The following is a 21,294-nucleotide window of genomic DNA, read 5'->3' on the forward strand; positions in this document are numbered from 1 at the left end:
GGGTCATAATCCGCAGCCGTCTCGCAGCCCGACGATCTTAATTGTTAACCGGGTCAAGAGTCGGGACGTTCGGCACGCAACACAATCCATTCAACACATTCATCTCGAATGGCGCATGCGAGTGCATTTAAGTCACCATCATGATTAGGATCCAAAGAACACGGAACAAAGAATTTCTGGTCATCACTAGAATCAGCATCAATTCGCCCTTGATCCTCTTCATTAGTTTCACTAACATACTCCTCATCACTTCGAATTACGTCCTCATTATCAGTTGTAGTCACGTCCCGATTGGTCCATTCACGATGAGTAGATGATGGACCTTCATTTTGATAAGGAGGGATAGTATTTCTTACTTCCCAAGCCGGCCATTCATGAACATTAGATGATGGACCTTCATTTTGATAAGAAGTGATAGTATTTCTTACTTCCCAAGTCGATCATTCATGAACACTAGATGGTCCTGGACCTGCATCTAGATAAGGAAGGATAGTATTTCTTACTTCCCAAGCCGGCCATTCATGAACACTAGATGATGGACCTTCATTTTGATAAGGAGGGATAGTGGTTCTGACTTCCCAATCCGTCCATTCATGAACATAAGATGATGGACCTTCACTTTGATAATGAGGACGGTCGACCTGTAAGATATATAGATTAACTATTGCATAAGAATTGGTTTTTCATGTATGAATCATACAATCACCGCTACCACTTTATTTTGGATCTACCAATGGACGACGGAATCCATCATAGCAGATGGCAATGCTGCATTATACTGGCAGAGATGGGACTCTGCAAACTCTCTGTAAGCACTTAGAAAAACAATTATTCATTTCGGCACACACTAAAACTATTGAGAAAGCACGAAAAAGATTTATTAAAGGATCATTTACTTTATACCTTGGATGTCGAACTGTTCGCGATTAACGTAATTCCTTTGATACATTGCGACTACGACGCATTTCGTTTGATAAACGGTATTTGGACGGTCGTGTGTCGTCAAATTATCTTTCTCCACGAATAATTTATACATCCATCGAACGGAAAAATACTCATCACCCAGATAGTGTATTGTCATTTGATACGTTAACTAATTCCGATTCGCCCTCCATTGGATATTTCACCGTGATACTAGACGGTCTTCCACTCGATCATAATTAGTAACATTGTATATTCTATCTCTAAATCCGAAATGAGATAATTGCGTCGTACCGCAACCAATTCTTATACGGCCACCATATATTCTGTGACATTAATTGTTTCGACAAAATTTCCATGCCAATGGATATAGAAAGGAACACAATCGCCAGATATAGTGTTCTAAAGTAATATAATAAAATGTACAAAAATATTAAACTCAAGACATACCACATTCTAACATATAACAAAAGAGAGGGTAAGAGATGCTATTATACCAATTGTACAAGCATGGTCGCGCGACGATACTTTGCCAATTAAGAGCTAAGGATTGACCTGTGACAAAGCACTGAGAACAATCAGTAAGAGACTCTGTGAGGGGTGTGTGAACCCCAGATAGTCCTATAATAGGAGATATAATGGGCTAAACTCTAACTGCGCGCTTAAGCATTTGGTGGTGGCAGGCCCAAGAGGTTAAGAAGAGTTAAGCGTGCTAGGACGGGAGTAGTCCTAGATGGGTGACCCCTGGGAAGTCGGGCGTCACGTTGGTATCAGAAGCCAATTACCAGCCGGAAGTGTGAGATGAGTCTCGCTGACCAGGTGTCTGGATGACGGGCTAGCGAGATGATCTCACATCGCCTGGTACTTGTGAGTCTGAGCTGACGAGGACGTCAGGCTTAAAAGGAGGAGATGGTGAGACCCCAGATGTCCTTATATATGAGATATAAGGGTAAACTCTTACCGCGGCTTAAGCATTTGAGGTGGTGGCAAGCCCAAGAGGTTAAGAGAGTTAAGCGTGCTAGGACGGGAGTATACGCTAGGATGGGTGACCCCTGGGAAGTCGGGCATCCCAGGGGGGTTTGCATAGTGAGAGGCCCTCAACAAAGGCTTCTCTCTGTGAGAAGCCTCTGTGAGTCTCAACAGAGGCTTCTCACAGAGAGAAGCCACTGTGAAAGGGGGGTTGCCAGTGAGAGGCCTCACAAAGGGTTTTCATTGTGAGAAGCCTCGTAGACTCAACGAGGTTTCCTAACACAGAGAGAAGCCACTGTGGGGGGGGGTGGCGGTTGCCAGTGAGAGGCCTACAAAGGCTTCTCACTGTGAGAAGCCTTTGTGAGACTCACAAGGCTTCTCACAGTGAGAAGCAACTGTGAGGAGGGGGAGTGCGCCACAGTGAGAATGAGAGGAAGAGAGAGCGGTTAGAGAGAGCAAGCGGGGTGGGGGGTGTCTCGACGGTGAGGGCGGCCGCCGGCATCGCCGCGGTGGCGGGATGGGCCAACAGCAGAGAGAGAGAGAGAGAGAGAGAGAGAGGTGGGAGGATGGGGGGGTGTTTCTAGGGCTAGAGAGAGAATGAGGGTGGGGAGCTACCTCGGGCAACAAAGGGCGGCGGCGGCGAAGGGCGGCGGTGGCGTCAGCCAGAGTGAAAGAGCAAGAGGAAGAGAGCCAGAGAGAGAGAGAGAGAGAGAGAGAGAGAGAGAGAGAGATCGAGAGAGAGAGTTGAGGGGAAGAGGAAGACAGCTCGGGGGGTGTATTAAAAAAGAACACGGTGAATGGTTCACCGTGTCCAGACACGGTGAACCATTCACCTTGTCCAATACAAATACCCCAGACTTAGTTGGAGTATTAGTACAGGACACGGTGAATGGTTCACCGTGTCTAAACGCGGTGAACAGTTCACCGCGTATTGGACACGGTGAACCATTCACCGTGTCCTATGTATTATAGACACCCAGACTTGGGTGTGTATAATACATCGGACACGGTGAACCATTCACCGTGTTCAAACACGGCGAATGGTTCACCGTATTCAACTTAAACACTTGGCTCCAGTCCCGCCCGCGTGGCGCTGACGTGACGCTTGCGTGGCAGGGCAAGGGCCATTTTTGCAAATAAATTTTGGACAGGGCTATTTTTTTAAAAAAAATTTGTGAGGGGGCTATTTGCAAAAAAAGCCCATTTTCAAGTTTTATGTTTTTTTGGTTTGTTAAAAATTTTAAAGTTAATCTTAAACTTTTCATGGATAATGACATTAAATATATATAGGCTTGCAATACTAAAAAAAAAAAAAAGAATGATTAGTTATCTGTTCTTCAAAATTATATGTTATTTTTTATAAGGAATATAAATATATTAAATTTGTTTTTATGAAACCCGCTATGGGTTCATACTTCATAGCACCCGCTATGGCGCCTGCTATCCGCTTTCCGCTATGAGACTCTCCAACCGCTATGTACCCGCTATCCACTATTTACAACTTTAGGGCAAATTTATATATGGCCCAAAGCTCATGATGTTGCCATATGTATGGGCATGTGCCAACTTGGGCCTATTGTGGCTAATGTATGTTGACACATGCATACCCCATGTGCCGAAGAGAGAAAAACAAATTGCACATAAGTCAGTTCAATTTCAGAAGTTAAATATTGGCCCAAAATTTATTTATTTAAAAAGTCTACCATAGAGCTTAGTATTATATTCCACTCTCTTTTAAAAAAAAAACTTCATCCTCGAAATTTCAAAATCATATCTTTCAACTTATATATCGAAAATATATGGAAATCTCTCTCATAGTGGGTGAGACTTTCAAAAAGACATGATTTAATGTATTAATAAATGTCGTCGAAGCATTTGTAAGCCTGTAAACAGCATCACCTAAACTTGTAATATCCATATTGTTTTCGAAACACTGTATTATGTACATTGTTAGGCTTATTCTTCAACTGGTAGTAATTGGTCAAACAAGCCGTCCGCTATAATGTTTGTCTTCTTGTACCTCGCTTTGTTGGGCCATGACATATACCTGACCATTTGATGATGGACGTGCATCCTCTGGTTGCTGTGATAATGATTGGCACATTGTCGATGTCCATGTCGGTGCAGGCCTCGCCATTAGTCACGGTATTGATGGTGCTGATGCAGAAGATGGAGTCAGAAACCCGATAAGCATTAGGGCAATCGACCACACCTGTAACATCTCCAAGTCCAACGATCGCACTAACTCGGGTGATGACGCTCTCTGCAAATAAAGCACCCCGCACAGTTGTGGGGGAGCATAATATTGTATAGCAAGCCACTAGTCTCATATTGCAACCGAGGATGATTTGAAGGCCGCCGTGATCTAGATCTTGACTATTCACTTTCCCTTCAGAGAGTGATCTCTCTTTCCTTTTTTTCCTTGTCCTTATTCTGTACATCCCTTTTTGCCTTTACCACAATAGTGCCCTCTCCACCAGGAGTGCTTGATCAATAATCCAGAACACCAGCTCATAGATCTTTGCTCGCAGCCCGTGCTCAGATTTTCGAGCTTTTGCCTGCTCGTCCTGAAGCACGTGAGGGATACAATGGATGATAAGAGATAAGTGTTGTTCATACTCTCTTGTTATTTGGCGGAGTTTGTTAAGATCCTCTAATTGCTACTTAAGGCTCTCCGAAAAGAACTTATCAAAATGCCTCTCCTTGAACTCTTTCCACGTGAATGCTGGTGTATTGGAGGCATGCTCATTGCGAATGGTTTTCCACCTATAAACACCTCCAAAAAGTGTGACGCGAGCCAAACTTTGTACCTAAGAAATGAAGACATTTTTAAACAACTTCTCCATATGGTCGATCCCCTTCTCGCCAACCATGGATTCGAAACTTTTCCATCATAGGTCTTTGGCTTAAACTTTTTCAACTCGACCAAGCAAGCACGAACTTGCTCTGCTTCAGTCAAGTAGTGTGGGAGGAAATTCTCAAACTTCTCGACTTTGCCCTGCATTGACTATGAGGTTCGAAGGGCCACAAGGTGCTTTCATTTCTCGCGGGTTGCAACTCTACCTCTAAATTTATCTCACTCTCTTTTCTTGTTTGATTTGCTACAGAACATCCCACCATCTGGTTCATCTGGTTTTCACCAACAGTGTGGGAAAACGTCGGCGGACTAGTCTCGAGTTTTTGTTGTCTAAGCGGCAGTAATCTATTGTGTTACTAGGGTCTCCCTTTTATTGATGGATAAGGTCATTTTCTTTTCGAGCCATCTTCGCCTATAGATGGATCCCGTTCGCTAACGTAGCAAGCTGATCTCACAAATCCTGGTCCTCAATAGATTCGGATGCCTCAACGAAACTGGGGAGAGGTAACTTAGACCCATAAGGGATAAATTTTCTTGTGCCATTTGAAGTCCTGAAAATTAAGTGAAGTATCTATCATGCCTCCAATTTTCTTGTGCTGAAATAGAAATAACTGATATGTAGGAACTGTAGATAAAACTACTATCAGGCCTCCAAGTGGAGTAGTGATATTCAATTTACTAAGTTTTATCCATTCTCTTGAGGACTTACATAAAGTCCTAGGCTGCGTCGTGCCTCGTGGTCCCATGGTAGTCACACCTCCGCGCTAGGGATGTGCCTCCCCCATGGCGTCCCAATCGGCGCTAGCACAAGCATGGGCGAGCTGATTTCGTGCTCCGAAGGGCCTTGGCTTGGAGAGAGCGATCCTCTCGAGCATATGCTAGTGAGCGTAGTTGGCTCTTGCAAGAATTAGTCTCATGCATCATGTCTAAAGACATGATCTCAATACTCGACCCTTTGGTCATACAAATTTTCTACTTTAACATTTTGTGTCTCAACTTACTTACAAGGAGATATATCAACAAATGCAACTATCATGTATCCACTATAAGAAAGGATATGCATCTCAACTCAGCTATAACACGTATAGGAGAAAACTACTCATGTCTCAACCAAATGAATGGGTATACTAATAATGAAGCTCATATACAATGAAATGTGTGCATCATATTATATAGTATTTACTATAGCGTGTTCAATCAACATGCATAGAGTGATGACAATACATGCTAGATCATCCAAAATAATCCAAATAGCATGTTAGAGCATAATTTGGAATCAACAAAGGAGTAAAAGATATAGGAGAGCACCAATTTTGGTAAAGTCAAACCCACCAGATAGTCAAAAAAACCTGTTTGTTTCCTCAAATCAAGTTGTCCTCTCCTTTTTCCTAGTCCTAATTATGAAGAAATTATGTGAAAAAATACATCAAATCAAGAAATCCTTGCAATTCCACCAAATCAAGGTGATGGGACTTCAATTCCAACCCACATGAGTGTTCTAAACCCATCAATTACATCTCAAAAACTTTCATTTGGAAATCTGCAATCTAAACCCTGGTTTTCCAAATACTAGAAATTCCTCAATATTACTCTCAATTGTTAGAGAATCTAGACAAGATTACTAATTTTAATCCAAGCCCAAATCTAAAGCTAGAGCATTAGGGTTGAGGTTTGGAAGCTCCAAGCAACTCCTCTTCCAAGCCTCTTGCTCCACACTTAGCTCAAGGTGCTCCTAATCCAAGGAAGAAGGGAGAAGGAAGAAGAAGATAGGTGAGAATGGAAGAAATTGGGGAAGAAATGATAAAAAAGAAGAAATGGAAACCCACCTTCTCCCCTTTGTTGCTACGTTCACAAAGAATGAGGAAGGGAGAAGTGTATAAATAGAGTGTCAATGCCCGATAGCCCTCCAACTGCTGAAAATTGCAAACTGTGTAATTTCAGGTTTCACAGCACTGGTGCCGGTACTCGAACATCAATATCGGTGCACCACCTCTGTGTACCGATAGGGGGGCTCACGTATTATATATGGCTCAAAGTCCATGCATGTTAACACATGCGTGAGCGTGTGTCGACTTGGGCCAATAGTGGGTGTGTCAACTTTGGCCAATAGTGGCTCATGCATGTCGACACATGCATAGCTTATGTGTCAAAGAGAGGAAAACAAATTGCGCATAGGTCATTGGTCCGAAATCGATTTATTTGGTATTATGTTTTTTTTAATTTTTTTTTAAGTAGAATTTCTATGTATGGAAGTGCAGAAAGTGAACAGTGAATTTCTTTCAATCCTTTCATCTAAGATGTTTATTTGGCAACAAGAAGTTTGGATATATATATATATAGAGGCCTCCGTACTTTCGAAAGCATAGGAGCCTAGCTCTATAGAGTATGTCTCCCGTGCTTTCGAAAGTATAGAGGCCTCCGTATTTGTAAATTGTTTTCGATGATAGGACATTCAATTCGACGATCGGCTCCGTTAGGCATAATCTATGCTATTGGAACTATCTAGAAACCAAATTTTATAATTTTTCGACATCATTACTAAGCGATCACAGTCTCAAAAATAACTATTTTAACTGCCGGTGTGGCACGTTTTTAAGTTCAACGGTGTAGAAGTATCCAAATTACATGAAACTTTAATAGAAAATTCTACTTAACATCAAGAACAAGAACAATACTTCCGATTTGAAATTTGAATCATTTATCACTATTTTTTATGAGATTTTTTATTTTCAGCCGTTTATTTTGAGGCTGCTCGTTCACTAAGCAAACGAAGTAAAAAAATTATGAAATTTGGTTTCTAGATAGTTCCAATAGCGTAGATCATGTTTAACGGAACCGATCGCCGAATCGGACGTCCTATCATTGAAAACAACTTACAAGCACGGAGGCCTCCGTACTTTCGAAAGCATAGGAGCCTAGCTCTATATATATATATATATATATATATATATATATATAGAGAGAGAGAGAGAGAGAGAGAGAGAGAGAGCTAGGCTGGTATACTATCGCTAGCACGAAGGCCTCCGTGCTACCAAGTTGTTTTCAATGATGTAGCTTCCAAATCGACAATCGGCTCCGTTAGACTTGATCTACACTATTAAAAATATTTGGAAACTAAATTTCATAATTTTTTGACATCATTTACCTATCAAACGAGTAGTCTAAAAATGAATGGCTGAAAATAAAATCTCATAAAAAATGATGATAAAAGACTTGAACTTAAGATTAGAGGTACTGATCTTACTCTAAATAGTGAAAAGAATTTTCAATAAAAATTTCATTAGATTTGGATTGTTTTACACCGTTAAATTCACAAACGCATCACATCGACCATTAAAATTGTCAATTTTGAGACCTTTTGATCACTAGCCAAATGATGTCGAAAAATTATGAAATTTAGTTTCCAAAAGTTTCAAAGTTTCAATAGTGTAGATCAAGTCTAACGGAGCCGATCCACCAACCACCACTAAACTCTGTATGGACAACTATCAATCTAACCCTACAACCCTTCATCCAAGGGCCGAAAACACACAGCATCAATAACTTAGTACTAAAAAGCATTCCAGCCTAATTCTATATAAATATATATATATGTATATATGATAGGGTATTGAATTAAGGGGAAGTTTCAACACCAGCAAGTTGATCTTTCTGCAACCAATACTACATTTCCTCGTGCCGATCAACTCTTCAACTGCCTAAAACATATATATACCTATGTAAAGAGAGAGAGAGAGAAAGACTGCGTGCTAAGCTACTATACTTTCAAAAGTACGGGGGCCTCCGTTCTTATAAATTATTAGGGTTTAGAGTTTAGGATAACTGAGACATCCGATTCGGCAATCGATTCTATTAGACACGATCTACAATGTTAGAACTATCTAGAAACCATATTTCATAATTTTTTTGACTTTGTTTGCTTAATGAACGAGTAGCATCAAAATATCACGACTGAAACTAAAATTTTCATAAAAAACAGTGGTAAAAGACTTAAATTTCAAATCAAAAGAATTTGGATTGTTCTACACATTGAACTTACAAACATGCGACATCAACTATTAAAATAGTCATTTTTGAGACCCGTCGATCACTTGGTAAATGATGTCAAAAAATTATGAAATTTGGTTTCTAAATAGTTCTAATAGCGTAGATCATGCTTAATGGAGCCGATCGTCGAATGAAATGTCCCAACATCAAAAACTACTTATAGGACTTTTGAATTCAAGATCAAGGACGCCAACATTGATCTAGATAGTTTAAAGTATTTTTTATTAAAATTTGTATAAATTANTATATATTTTGCTTCCTAAATTTTTTTGAGTTGTCATCTATCACTTGGCCAAGTGCATCGCAAGCTAATCAATTATCACAAGAAAAGAAAAATCCTTCTATCAGTACATCAAATTATATAAAATTAGTATTAAAAAAAATGACAATGATGCCAAACGAGGCCTTACATATTTATTTATCTAAATGGTCTAATTTAGAGTTTAGTATTACACCACGGTTGTCAAAAACCCAAAGCTAGTTTATGAGATTAACGTTTTGGCCTTACATGCTATCCCAATCTGATGGGAGCCTGCGACAGAAAGTATTTATACGAACTTTAATAAAGGTTATTTCTTCTATTTACTTGATTAACTGGTAGAATAAGCATGTAGTTGTATTAGCTCAAATTGTAGCACCCATTTTCTAAAAAAAAAAAAAAAGAAACTGGTTTCAAATGCCATAGACAACATAATATTCATGCAATGGACTGAAACTCAAAAAGTATGTAAAACTATAGTCTATCACAATTTAGTTGACACTTAATCTCTTGCCGAACAAACAAAATCTTACCAGAGGTAATGTAACCCACTACCAAGTCTACTTGAACTAGAAAGTGAACTATAACTCTTATTTTATTCAAGACAAATGCTACTTGTACACCCCATATAAGTGTGTACATCTTACACTCCCCTTGATCCAAGGGTTTGTAAAACCCCAGAGAGTTTTTAGTATTTAAGAAAAAAAATGATGTGACAAGTGGAGTAATGTGTAGTATTGCTCTTTATTGAAATAGCGTAGGCCATTTCAGTTGCTCTAGTCACCTGTTCATGCAGGCGCCTAGCTGCCATCCATTGCAACTATGTTGTAGACTGAAATTCTTGGGATTATTAGAATATTTTTTCTCGAAAAGAGCTGGAAAAGCCTTATATATTTATCTATGTGATTTGTGCATTGTAACAGACCTTGTATTTTAAAGTCTGCATCTACATTACATCAAAATTATTATGTGCCATAAAAAATTTACTCTTGCAGGATCTGGCGACAGCAGTCCCCAAACTTGAGCCTATAGGAGTCGATCTTCTCTCTGTAAGTTGGCCAGTCCTCTGTTGAAGTGCGAATATGCTCTTATTCTAGATAAGACACAGGTGATTCAGACATTTGTTAGCGGCATTTTCATTGCCTGTTTGATTAATGTGCAGAAAATGCTATGCCTAGATCCGAGCAGAAGAATCACTGCTCGCCATGCTCTTGAGCACGATTACTTCAAGGATCTCGCTATGGCTCCTTAAAGGTGCTCATTTTTGGTACCCTATATATAGATATATATTGTTTTGGACAGTATGTGATCTAAAGAGGTCTGTTTAGATTGTGCTGTTGTTTTGTAAAGAACTGAATGCTCAAGCACTAAACCTAGGGTTTAGTTCTATTTGAATAGCAGGAGAATTAGAGATTACCCAGTATTCCAGACAGTAGATTAGAGAATCTTATGGTAAATTGTTATGACACCGATCCTTGATCAATCTTTTGATGAATTATGTTTCAAAATATAGAATCGGCATGCGCTTGAATATATTCCTTCCAGACTATTTGCAGGCTAAAGGATTCAGTGTTTCGGCTGAGCACCTTGAGCCCTATCCTGCTATTTCCAAATTTCTTTTGCTGTTTATGCTTACGCTACTGTTGATTTTCCCCTTTTGTCAATTGATTCTGGGTTGTGTTTTTTCTTTTGTTGCGAGTCATTGTACTCTGCAAAGTTGTTGTTGTCGTCGTCTTTTTTTTTTTTTTTTTTTTTTTTTTTTGTGCATTCAGCCATCTCAATTTTTTTTTACAAATGACCTTAACAAATTATATTTGTATAAATAGCTTTCTTCTTGCCATGCGAGCGTCAAGGTGACGTTTTTAAGTTGAATAGGGTAATTCAATCATTGTATTTAAATACGGTAATTAGATCATCATGTTCCTTTTTATATTTTTTATCCCTAAGTTAAAAAAAGAGGGATTAGAGTGTAAATATGAACATGGTAATTCAATTATCCTGTTTAAGTTAAAAATCTCAAATTGGCGGTTGCGTGTTCAGAAGTATAAATTCTCTAGGTCCATTTGTAAATTTTTTTCGAGAGGGCTAAATACAAAAAAAAAAAAAGCCCCAAAAGATTTTCATGCCTCTTAAGTAGCAATGGTTGTTGAATGGTCATGTTATATATACAATATTTTCTACACTCTGACTACACATGAACTGCCAAATCACCTTATTGTGGCAAAATGGAGATCTAGTTGATTATGACTCAATTAATGCCATTTTGTTTTCATTATTTTTTTTTTTTCTATCGGGGTGCCATAATGAATGTGAATGCGAGATTAATTAGGTTGATCATAGTGATATGATAATCATTGTAAGAAATCTTCGGGAATATTTTCCAGTTAAGTCTATATAAAGTTTTTTTGATAAAAGCAACAGGATTGGGAGTTAGGATTCCCGGTTTTTTTTTTTTTTTTTTTTTTTTTTTTTTTTTTTTTTTTTTTTTGGTCTTTTGTTCCAGCGATAATAGTTATATTTCTCGCCCTTGCTACGCTTGTACTATCGCAAATATCTCGTCGTTCTGTCCCCAAACTTCACTTGTTTCTAATTGAGAAAACTTAGTTGATTTATGCGGCCCAAGAAAGGCAAAAGCGTACCTTATAATAGGGTGTTTTCACATGAAAATAAGCATATTTGTATAGAGTGCGTCTGGTATGCTTCTGAAAACACGGAGCGCTCCGTGCTTTCAAGTTGTTTTTGATGTTCGGACTTTCGAATCGACGATCGGCTTTGTTAGACTTGATCTAGAGTATTTGAAGTATCCAGAAAATAAATTTGTAATTTTTCGATATCATTTGCTTAGTGATCGAAGTGGCTCAAATTTAACGGCTGAAAATAAAAATCTTATAAAATATGATGATATGACATTAAAATTTTAGATCAAAGATATTGATCTTGTTTTATACCGTATAAAGAATTTTCTATCAAAATTTTATATGATTTGGATAATTTTACACCGCTAAACTTGCAAATGGCTCACCACGGTCGTTAAAATTATTGATTTTAAGCCCCTTCGATCACTAGGCAAATGATATCATAAAATCACAAAATTTATTTTCTAGGTACTTCAAATACTCTAAATCAATTCTAACGGAGCCGACCGTCGATTCGAAATTCCGAACATCGAAAATAACTTGGAAGCACGGAGGACTCCGTGCTTCTAAAAGCATACCAGCCCACTCATTTGTATATTGTGATATCGACCACAATTTACTCGAAACAAAGATTCATGAAGATTTACCAGCACTTCAACTGGTTTAAAAAAAGATGGTTCATACCTTTCTCTTAATTGAAGCCTGCGCTTGCATTCCATGTTCCACAAACAAATCCTTTTCTACATTTAGTAATCTTTAATCTGTATATATCCCTCAGTCCCTCAAGAGCCTTTTCTCTTACTCTTCTAGAATATCCTTTTCTTTTCCTTTTTCTCCTACTCTTCTGAATTAGGGATGCAAACGGATCCAGGTTAATTGAGCTCCTGTACTGATTGGCTCTGAATGGGGCATCAAGTGGACAGTAATAAACAAAATCAGAGTAAAAAACAAAATAATTTTTATGATCTGAGACGAATTCGAGATAGAAAATAAAAAATTTTTTGACCCACTCTGAATTCGCCACGTCATGATTCAACCCAAATTCACTCCGAAAACTATTTATATTTTAAAAAATTATCCTTAAAATATAATATATTTATAAAAAATTTATTATACAAATAAATTAGTACTCTCATTTGTGATATATTTAAAACATTTGAATTTTACTTCGAATCTGTGATTGATATTTTTAATTTTTATAATTAATGTTGCTAATTTTATATATAACTTAGTAATATTATTTATTATTATTAAAAAATCATTAATTTATATTTTATAAAATATTAATAATATTATAATTTTTTAAAAATATATTAATTGGCAAGATGAGTTCGGAACGCGGGCAGAAGGTGGACTATGAAGTGGGGCCTATATGAGATAAATTCTTTAATCCATCACAAATTCGGGTCGGGAGGCAGGGTAGAATTTTGGTAGTCAAGGCGGGAGCCAGATCCGCCCCATATGCATCTGTATTCTGAATCCAGGCTTTCCAATATTTATATTTTTATTTATTTTTACATGAATTTTTTTTTTTTTTTTTTCAAATTTTGCATGTCATGCTAATGCATCATCATGAGATTAAACCTTTTGGTAAAGCCTATCAACAACTGTAGCATTAATAAAAGGAATAGCAGGTGTTCTACAAACAGTCCACAGACTCATACATAAGTGACTATAACAAAAAAACTACGCCGTTTAATTATTATAGTCAACGACTAAGCGTCAAACACAGCCCATCGTTAATTTGTATTCCATTATTACTACATGTTGAGAACTTCCGCTAAACAAATTAATGCTCTGCACTTCTTAAGAAGAGATTTGAGGTTCAAAACCTCATCTTATCTTTTCATGAGGCTCCACGCATAGAGAGATCTCCGACCATGCTCGATAATATATAGAAAATATTAGCAGCCACAAGAGTCTACTATTCAAGTGACCATTCCTGTTAACAAGAGTTAGAATTTACAGAGAACTCTACAAGCGAAGCAAAAGAAATGTATATGGTTTATAACATCAATAGCAAGGAATGGTTGTGCTGCTTCATGATACTGTTGCCACTGCGCCGTAGCTTACGAAGTAACAGTTATTTTAATTTTGTTGTTGATCACGGCCAAATCTCATGCTTTTCACTTCTGTCCTGTGCTAGATTGAGTTGGGATGCTTTCAAAGTTCACAATCTCACATTTTACAAGAAAAAATTTGGGCGAAGAGCAGTTTAGCAGGGAAAAGAAATCGAAGAAAACATTGTCATTGTGCCTGCTTCGCCTTCTAAATCAATTCATAACAATTCGTTTGCCAAGAAAGAGAGACTTTATTTCACTTGAAATGTGTGGAGATTGATGAGCTACCCTATTCAAAGGCACTTCTCAAGGCTATCCTTTAGCGCACAACTCCAAAGCATGTTCTGCTTCTCTCAAAAATAAGCTAGTCAGCTGCTTTTGCCCTCTTCTGTATACTACACTAGACCAATAATTTCTTCTCAACTTGCCATCAGTTGTCTGCTCATTTCTGCGGCAACAACTCTTAAGGCTTTAGTCCCCATTATCCAGAAAAAAGCAAAGATTATTTTTGATGAAGCAAAAAGTATTCTCAATAATGGCTCCAAAGTAATTCAAATGTAGCTGCCTCATACCTTGTGCAGTCTTCAGGGTCCTCGAAATGGAGCTTCTCGAGAATTTCAGTGTCTGATGCTTCTGTTCCCGTACCCTCTTCCAGTTCAACCATCCTTGCAAAATAAATAATTTGATCATCCAGAACGAAAAAAAGAAAAGAAAAAGCTCTAGGACCATATTTATCTCAATGATCAACTGGCTTAGTCATGGCAAAATATGTTTAGATAAAAGGATCCTTTGGTCATTTAGGTTAATGCATGTGAAAAAAGGAAGGTTACAAACATTTTAAAATATAATTAAAGGCTATAGCCAAAGGATGAAAGGCATTATATTTTATATCAGCTAGAATTGTAGCTATAACACATCAATGAGCAGCAGTTGGAAAAGGACAATGATATTCATTGTGATGCGTGGAAATGCTATATGTAAATGCAATTAGTAGTAATACCCAGTGAGAGTTATTTTAAATAGAGTAAGTTGTTACTTGACACGAAGAAGATCAACAAGCAACTCCAAGGCTCCATAATCCCCACAAACTTCCCATACAGCTGCTTGCACCTCACTGGCTGACGGTTCTCTCTCCTCTTCTGATCCCGCAAGCTTGCAAAGGGTAAAACAAGGGTAAAGATATCAGACAGCAAAATCAAAATACAAACAAAAGCACTACAGTTATAGACCCAATACACTTTTACTACATATGCGGGAAAACAGAATAAAAGTTTAGAAAAAGATGACGAATGAATAGCAACAAGACATATATATACAGTATGTGGATGCATCCCTGAACATAATAGCCGCTCACAAGGTTCTAACATCTCTTAATATATTATGCTAATCTTTTCAACTATGAGCAATAAGATATTCTGACCCAAACTGTACAATAGCAGGCAAGGTAAAGCTTTCTATTTCGAGAAGAACATATCAAAGTGTTATATATATATAGGCTAGGGTTATTATATTCTTATGAGTATAGACCCCTTTGTACTCATAAATTTTCTGCCATTGGATAAAAGGATGTACGGTTAAGATAATAGTGATCCCCGGTTAGTATGATAGTGATCCTCTAGGGTTGAGCGGATGTTTGGTTGAATAGTATGATCTAACGGGTGGAAATGATCAAAAGAGTAAATCTAACAGCCGAAAACTTATGAGTACAAAGGAGCCTATACTTATAAAAGTATAGTAGCCGGACTCTAAATATATATATATTTATAGGCTACTATCCTATCGATAGCATGGAGACCTCCGTGCGACCAAGTTGTTTTTAATGATGCGGCTTCTGAATCGATGATCATTTCCATTAGACTTGATCTACGCTATTAGAAATATCTAGAAACCAAATTTTATAATTTTTCGACATTATTTATACATCAAATGAGTAGTCTAAAAATGAATGTCTGAAAATAAAAATCTCATAAAAATAGTGATAAAAGACTTAAATTTCAAATCGAAAGTTTTGGTCTAGCTCTTTATGTTAAGTAGAATTTTTCTACTTTTGATTACTTAGTAAATGATGTTGTAAAAAATATGAAATTTGGTTTGCAAATATTTCCAATAGCGTAGATCAAGTCTAACGGAACTGACCATCGATTCAGAAGCCGCATCATTATACATCAAATGAGTAGTCTAAAAGTAAACGGCTGAAAATAAAAATCTCCTAAAACATAGTGATAAAAGACTTAAAATTTCAAATCGAAAGTTTTGATCTTGCTCTTTATGTTAAGTAGAATTTTTCTACTAAGGTTTGACGTAATTTGGATTGTTTTACACCGTTGAACTTACAAACGTATCAGCTCGGCCATTAAAACTATCAGTTTTGGAACCCTTTGATCACTTAGTAAATAATGTAAAAAAAATATGAATTTTGGTTCGCAAATATTTCCAATAGCGTAGATCAAGTCTAATGAAATCGGTCGATTCAGAAGCTGCATCATTGAAAACAACTTGGTAGCACAGAGGCCTCCATGCTATCAAGTAGCTAGACACACACGAGTTGGAATGCTATTAGTAGCAAACGGGCTCCGTAGCCACCTATTTGTTTTCGACGAACCTATTTGTTTTCGACGATGGAGCCTCCAAATCGACGATCGACATTGTTGAACATGATCCATACCACTTGAACAAGAGAACAATACTTGGAAAAGCATGCCATTTGGTTTCTAGATGCTTTAAGTGATATAGATTATGTTCAACAGTACCGATTGTCGATTTGAGGGCTCCATCATCGAAAACAAATGGATGGCAACGGAGCTCGTTTGCTACTAATAGCATTCTAGCTCAACTCTCTATAGATATATATTTTATATACATATATATTATATATATATGAGTACAAAGGACTCTATACTCATAAGAGTATAGAAGCCCTATTCGAATATAAAGTCCAGCTACTATACTCTCATGAGTACGATTGGCTTCGTACTCATAAGTCGTTTTTGATGATATAGCTTTCGAATCAACGATCCATACCGTTAAACATTATCTAGAGCATTTAAAATTTCCAAAAATCAAAGTTCATAATTTTTCAGCAGCATTTACTTTACGATCAAAAAATCTCAAAGTTGACAACTTTTAACAGCCCGTATGGGATATATAATACACTGAACTTTAGCAAATTGCAAGGCTCTAGTGTAAGAATAGTATTTAGAACTATTCTAGCTAATTTGAGGGTTGCTGGTAGTGTGCCGACACCTAACTTAAACTCTATGAGTGCGAGAACGTGTTGCTGACACTAAAATCTGCAAACTGCAGGTTTTGAGTCTTGAGTACTGATATCTGAGTGGGGTACCGGAACCCCAGGGAGTGCCAGATTGGACTGCTCTCGGGTTTGAGAAGTTGGGTGTTGAGTACCGGTACTGCATCAGGCTGATACCGGTACCTTGTATTAAACCCAAAGGTCCAACGCTCGGGTTTTGCGTGTCCGAGTGCCGGGTACCGATACTCTAATTCGAGTACCAGTCCTCAGTGCGGCAGATTGTATTTTTTGTGAGTTGTTGAGGGGTCTTTTTGTAATTTTGCAATTGGGTTTATCCTCAACTGCCCCCCCTCTCAGCTGATATTTTGTGCTGGAACCAGAAGAGGAAGAGGTGAGCTCCTTCTCTTTCTCTCTCTAGATTTCTTACAATCTTTGGTGTAAATTGTGGAAATTGATCCCTTTGTTCTCTCTTTTTCTATGAAAGCTTACCTTGTGGTTCTTGGAGGGATCTTGGATGTGTAGAAGGGAGTATTCTTGAGGATAAATCTCCAACCCTAGCTCAAGGATGGCTTGGTTTGGAGCTGTTTAAAGGTTAGCTACTTAATTGCCTGTTTGTATGTGATTTTGGTTGAATTGGTAGAATTGGGGCTAGTTTTGGGGATGGATATTGACTTAGCTTTTAGAGCCTAATTGGTGGTTATCAAACTCTCTTTTTAGGCTGGAATTGAAGCATCCCAACCTCAAGCGGAGTTTGGAAAAGAGTTTCTCTTTATCTAAGGTATTTTCTACCTATTTTTAAGTTGATTTTTGAGTAATCTCGTAGGAGACTTGTTAGAAGCTTCTAACCCAATTAGAATTTTTGTTAGGGTGCTAGGAGGCTTGAGGACAACTTCGTTCTAGCCAACGAAGGAGTTCGCGGGGTATCCGGTGGGTTTGACCTCACCGAAATGGGTGAACTCCCCCTATGTCTTCCTTGATGTTATAAAGTTGAAATTTTTGCATATTCATATTGGATATATCATGAATGAATTTGTGGATGCATAAATATGCATATTATATGATAAAGTTGAACCTCTATGTAGTAGAAAAAAGGTTGTCGAACTTGTGTAGCATATTTGTATAATGTACTTGTTTAGCATGTGTTACATGATGTTAGTAAACTTGTGTAGACAAGTTGAGTATGGTACGTGAATGATAGTAATAGTGAATTGATGTAGCTATGAGTATTGTACTTAGTATAGATGAACAACTAAGTTGATAATGTGAAATTGTGTTTAACTCTTAAGTTATGCAATTCCGTATTTTAGACACGGCGACAAAAGTTCTATGCATTCAATTTAATAAATGACGAAAGGACATATTTGTATAGTCAAATGAGAGTAAGTAATTGCATGACAATTTTTATACTCCATGTAGTAGAGACCTATGTAGAAATGCATGACATACACTATGATTTTGAGAATACCTTAGTGGATCATTGACTATGATATTAGCAAATTATCCTCTTCATGTTATAGTGGGTAGTGAAAAGACTACATGTGGGTAGACGGGTGTAGCCTGTTAGAATCATCAATGTGATGTAACGCATTTACATGCTTGAATCCTAATACTTATTGGTAGAAATATGTCACCAAATAATTGAGAATGAAATATGACTTTTATGTTTATTTGCTGACTTGTGTCGATGTTGAGATTCCATCTTTTAGACATGACGAACTTGTGAACACTATGCTATTGATCACGCTTGCTTGCCATTGTGCTCGTTTGCACAAGCTTGTGAGGATCGCTCCCTACAAGCCGACACTCCGGAGTTAGCCTTGCGACGACAGATCGCCCGTGCGGGATTGAGCGCCGAAGTGGATTGCTGTGGGGAGTGTTGACTACCATAGGGCCATTAGGCACGGCATGAGCCGGGACTTTACCACGTGTAAGTCCCTCGTTAGTTCGGTAAATGTAAATACACTTAACATTTGATGGACATACTAGTAGATGTTACCTTGTGACACTAGTTGAAGCATACCTAGTAAATGAATATACTAGAAAGTTGACATCCCTGTTAGTCATTAGCTGCAATGACATTCTTATATTAATGTAGGAAAGTAACTATATGATGACATTAACTGGTTGATTATAATGATGGAATTCCTCTTTAATTATGAAATTTGCATATATATTATAATTTCAAAAAATTATGAAATTGCATATATATTGCAGCTATATAGCTGCAATGGCATGAACTTGCATATATATTATAATTTCAAAAAATTATGAAATTTGGTTTCAAATGCTCTAGATCATGTTTAACGGCATGGATCGTGTCGATTCAAAAACTCCATCATTGAAAATAACTTACGAGTACAAAGGACTCTATACTTATAAGAGTATAGAAGCCCTATATATATATATATATATATATATATATATATATCTAGATATGCACTTGCTGCTTAAGAAGTGCTAGTAAACCATACTAGTTGTAGCAAAGTCATACGAGAAAAGATTCATGTGTGATGCTTCGATAGAACATTACCTTGTTTCAATAGCGGGCAAGTAATCAATTATGTGCTAATCGAAATAAAAAGCACAATCAGATTTCCTCTCTTTTCATGTTAATATGATATGTATAATATGGTAAGCGCTCTCTCTCTCTCTCTCTCTCTAAATGCATTCTAACATGATAAGCGTAAATGCACTCTCGCCAATGCACTCTCGCCCCCCTCATTGCATGTTTAATCAGATCTATTTTGTTCATCCCCAAATTAATTTCATAAAAGAAACTCTATTTGTCTTTCATAAATCTAGCTGCCAGTCATTCCAGTAATTCAGTTGTGAAGTGCGAATTACACTTGTTTATGTTCTTACGTCATGCAGCTACCTTCTTGCACCTATCCTTCATCCATTAGAGAACATGGATGACCGTGCCAGCCCATATCGAACAACACATACTTGATGTCTAGGTTTGCCAATCAACTTCAGGTAGCACCCCCATACTATATATGGATCATCCGAAGCCTTGCAAGTGTTGTACCAATCCCACTCATTAAGGAACAGTAAGGACTATTTGGTATGAGCAAAAATAGATTACAACACAGAGTGCTAATAGATTTTCCCCTTAGTTGTGAAAAGACAGTTTTGCTTTCAGAGTTCTACTCTCAAATGCAGTCTTGTCTTATTGTCAAAAAGCATATCCGTCTGCCTCTCATCACTTGAATCAGACACATATGACGGCCATTGTTACCATTTTTCTTAATTCCTAAGGAAGAAATATATATCTGGAATACCTAACTACAATGACAAACAGTACAGAAGAGAATAAACCATGCAACCGAATACATCAAGAAAAGGTCCTCACCTCACCTAACAAAGAAGAAACTTTGTCAAGCTCATCTTCTTTCATGGCGATGGTCCTTAAAGCTGTTATGAACTCCTGAGGAAAAACCAACTTACTTAAATATGAAGGAACCTTGCGCCGACCACTCCAACTATAATTGGAGATCAGACTAGAACTTCTCTTATTATCCTCTTCTTCAAGAGGGTAGTTGCTGAAAAAACCATGGTCTAGCAAAGATTTTGGTAGGAGACATCTCAGTTCAGCCTCCTGCAAGCACAAAAGAAGCAGCTAAGAATTCATAGCTAAATGCAATTTAAAGTTATTCAGCCCTTTAATGAGATATACAAGCGATGTTAAGCTGTAATACATAATATTTTAGGAAAACAAGTTGATATTGATGACATGATTTTGTATATATATATATATATAGAGAGAGAGAGAGAGAGAGAGAGAGAGAGAGAGAGAGAGCTAGGCTGGTATACTATCGGTAGCACGGAGGCCTCCGTGCTACCAAGTTGTTTTCAATGATGCGGCTTCCAAATCGACGATCGGCTCCATCAGACTTGATCTACACTATTGAAAATATTTGGAAACTAAATTTTATAATTTTTCGGTATCATTTACCTATGAAACGAGTAGTCTAAAAATGAACGGCTGAAAATAAAAATCTCATAAAAAATGATGATAGAAGGCTTGAATTTAAGATCAGAGGTACTGATCTTATTCTAAATAGTGAAAAGAGGTTTCTATAAAAATTTCATCAGATTTGAATTGTTTTACACCGTTAAATTCACAAACGCATCATATCTACCACTAAAATTGTCAATTTTGAGATCTTTTGATCACTAGCCAAATGATGTCGAAAAATTATGAAATTTAGTTTCCAAATACTTTTAATAGTGTAGATCAAGTCTAACGGAGCCGATCGTCGATTTGGAAGCCGCATCATTGAAAACAACTTAGTAGC

General features: G+C 37.5%; 2 protein-coding genes across 11 annotated transcripts in view; one reads left to right on the forward strand and one right to left on the reverse strand.

The window, feature by feature from the left end:
* The window catches only part of LOC109727238 (cell division control protein 2 homolog), a 40,645-nt gene extending 30,048 nt beyond the window's left edge, over positions 1–10,597 (forward strand). For all 5 annotated transcript variants that reach the window (XM_020257263.1, XM_020257264.1, XM_020257260.1 and 2 more), the window contains 2 exons: positions 10,049–10,102; positions 10,216–10,597. In XM_020257263.1, the coding sequence (XP_020112852.1) occupies positions 10,049–10,102; positions 10,216–10,305 (144 nt within the window). In that variant the 3' untranslated portion in view covers positions 10,306–10,597. The remainder of the gene's footprint in view (positions 1–10,048; positions 10,103–10,215) is intronic.
* LOC109727235 overlaps positions 13,363–21,294 on the reverse strand; it is a 55,767-nt gene continuing 47,835 nt past the window's right edge. For 4 of the 6 annotated variants that reach the window (XM_020257251.1, XM_020257254.1, XM_020257253.1 and 1 more), the window contains 4 exons: positions 20,349–20,594; positions 14,786–14,901; positions 14,322–14,414; positions 13,363–14,218 (listed from right to left, as the gene is read on the reverse strand). In XM_020257251.1, the coding sequence (XP_020112840.1) occupies positions 14,062–14,218; positions 14,322–14,414; positions 14,786–14,901; positions 20,349–20,594 (612 nt within the window). In that variant the 3' untranslated portion in view covers positions 13,363–14,061. Of the gene's footprint in view, positions 14,219–14,321; positions 14,415–14,785; positions 14,902–20,348; positions 20,595–21,294 lie in introns of those variants that run through there. The other 2 variants (XM_020257252.1, XR_002220745.1) reach the window with 2 other exon arrangements.

This window comes from Ananas comosus, linkage group 22 (genome assembly GCF_001540865.1).
Source record: "Ananas comosus cultivar F153 linkage group 22, ASM154086v1, whole genome shotgun sequence".
NCBI classification, from domain to species: domain Eukaryota; kingdom Viridiplantae; phylum Streptophyta; class Magnoliopsida; order Poales; family Bromeliaceae; genus Ananas; species Ananas comosus.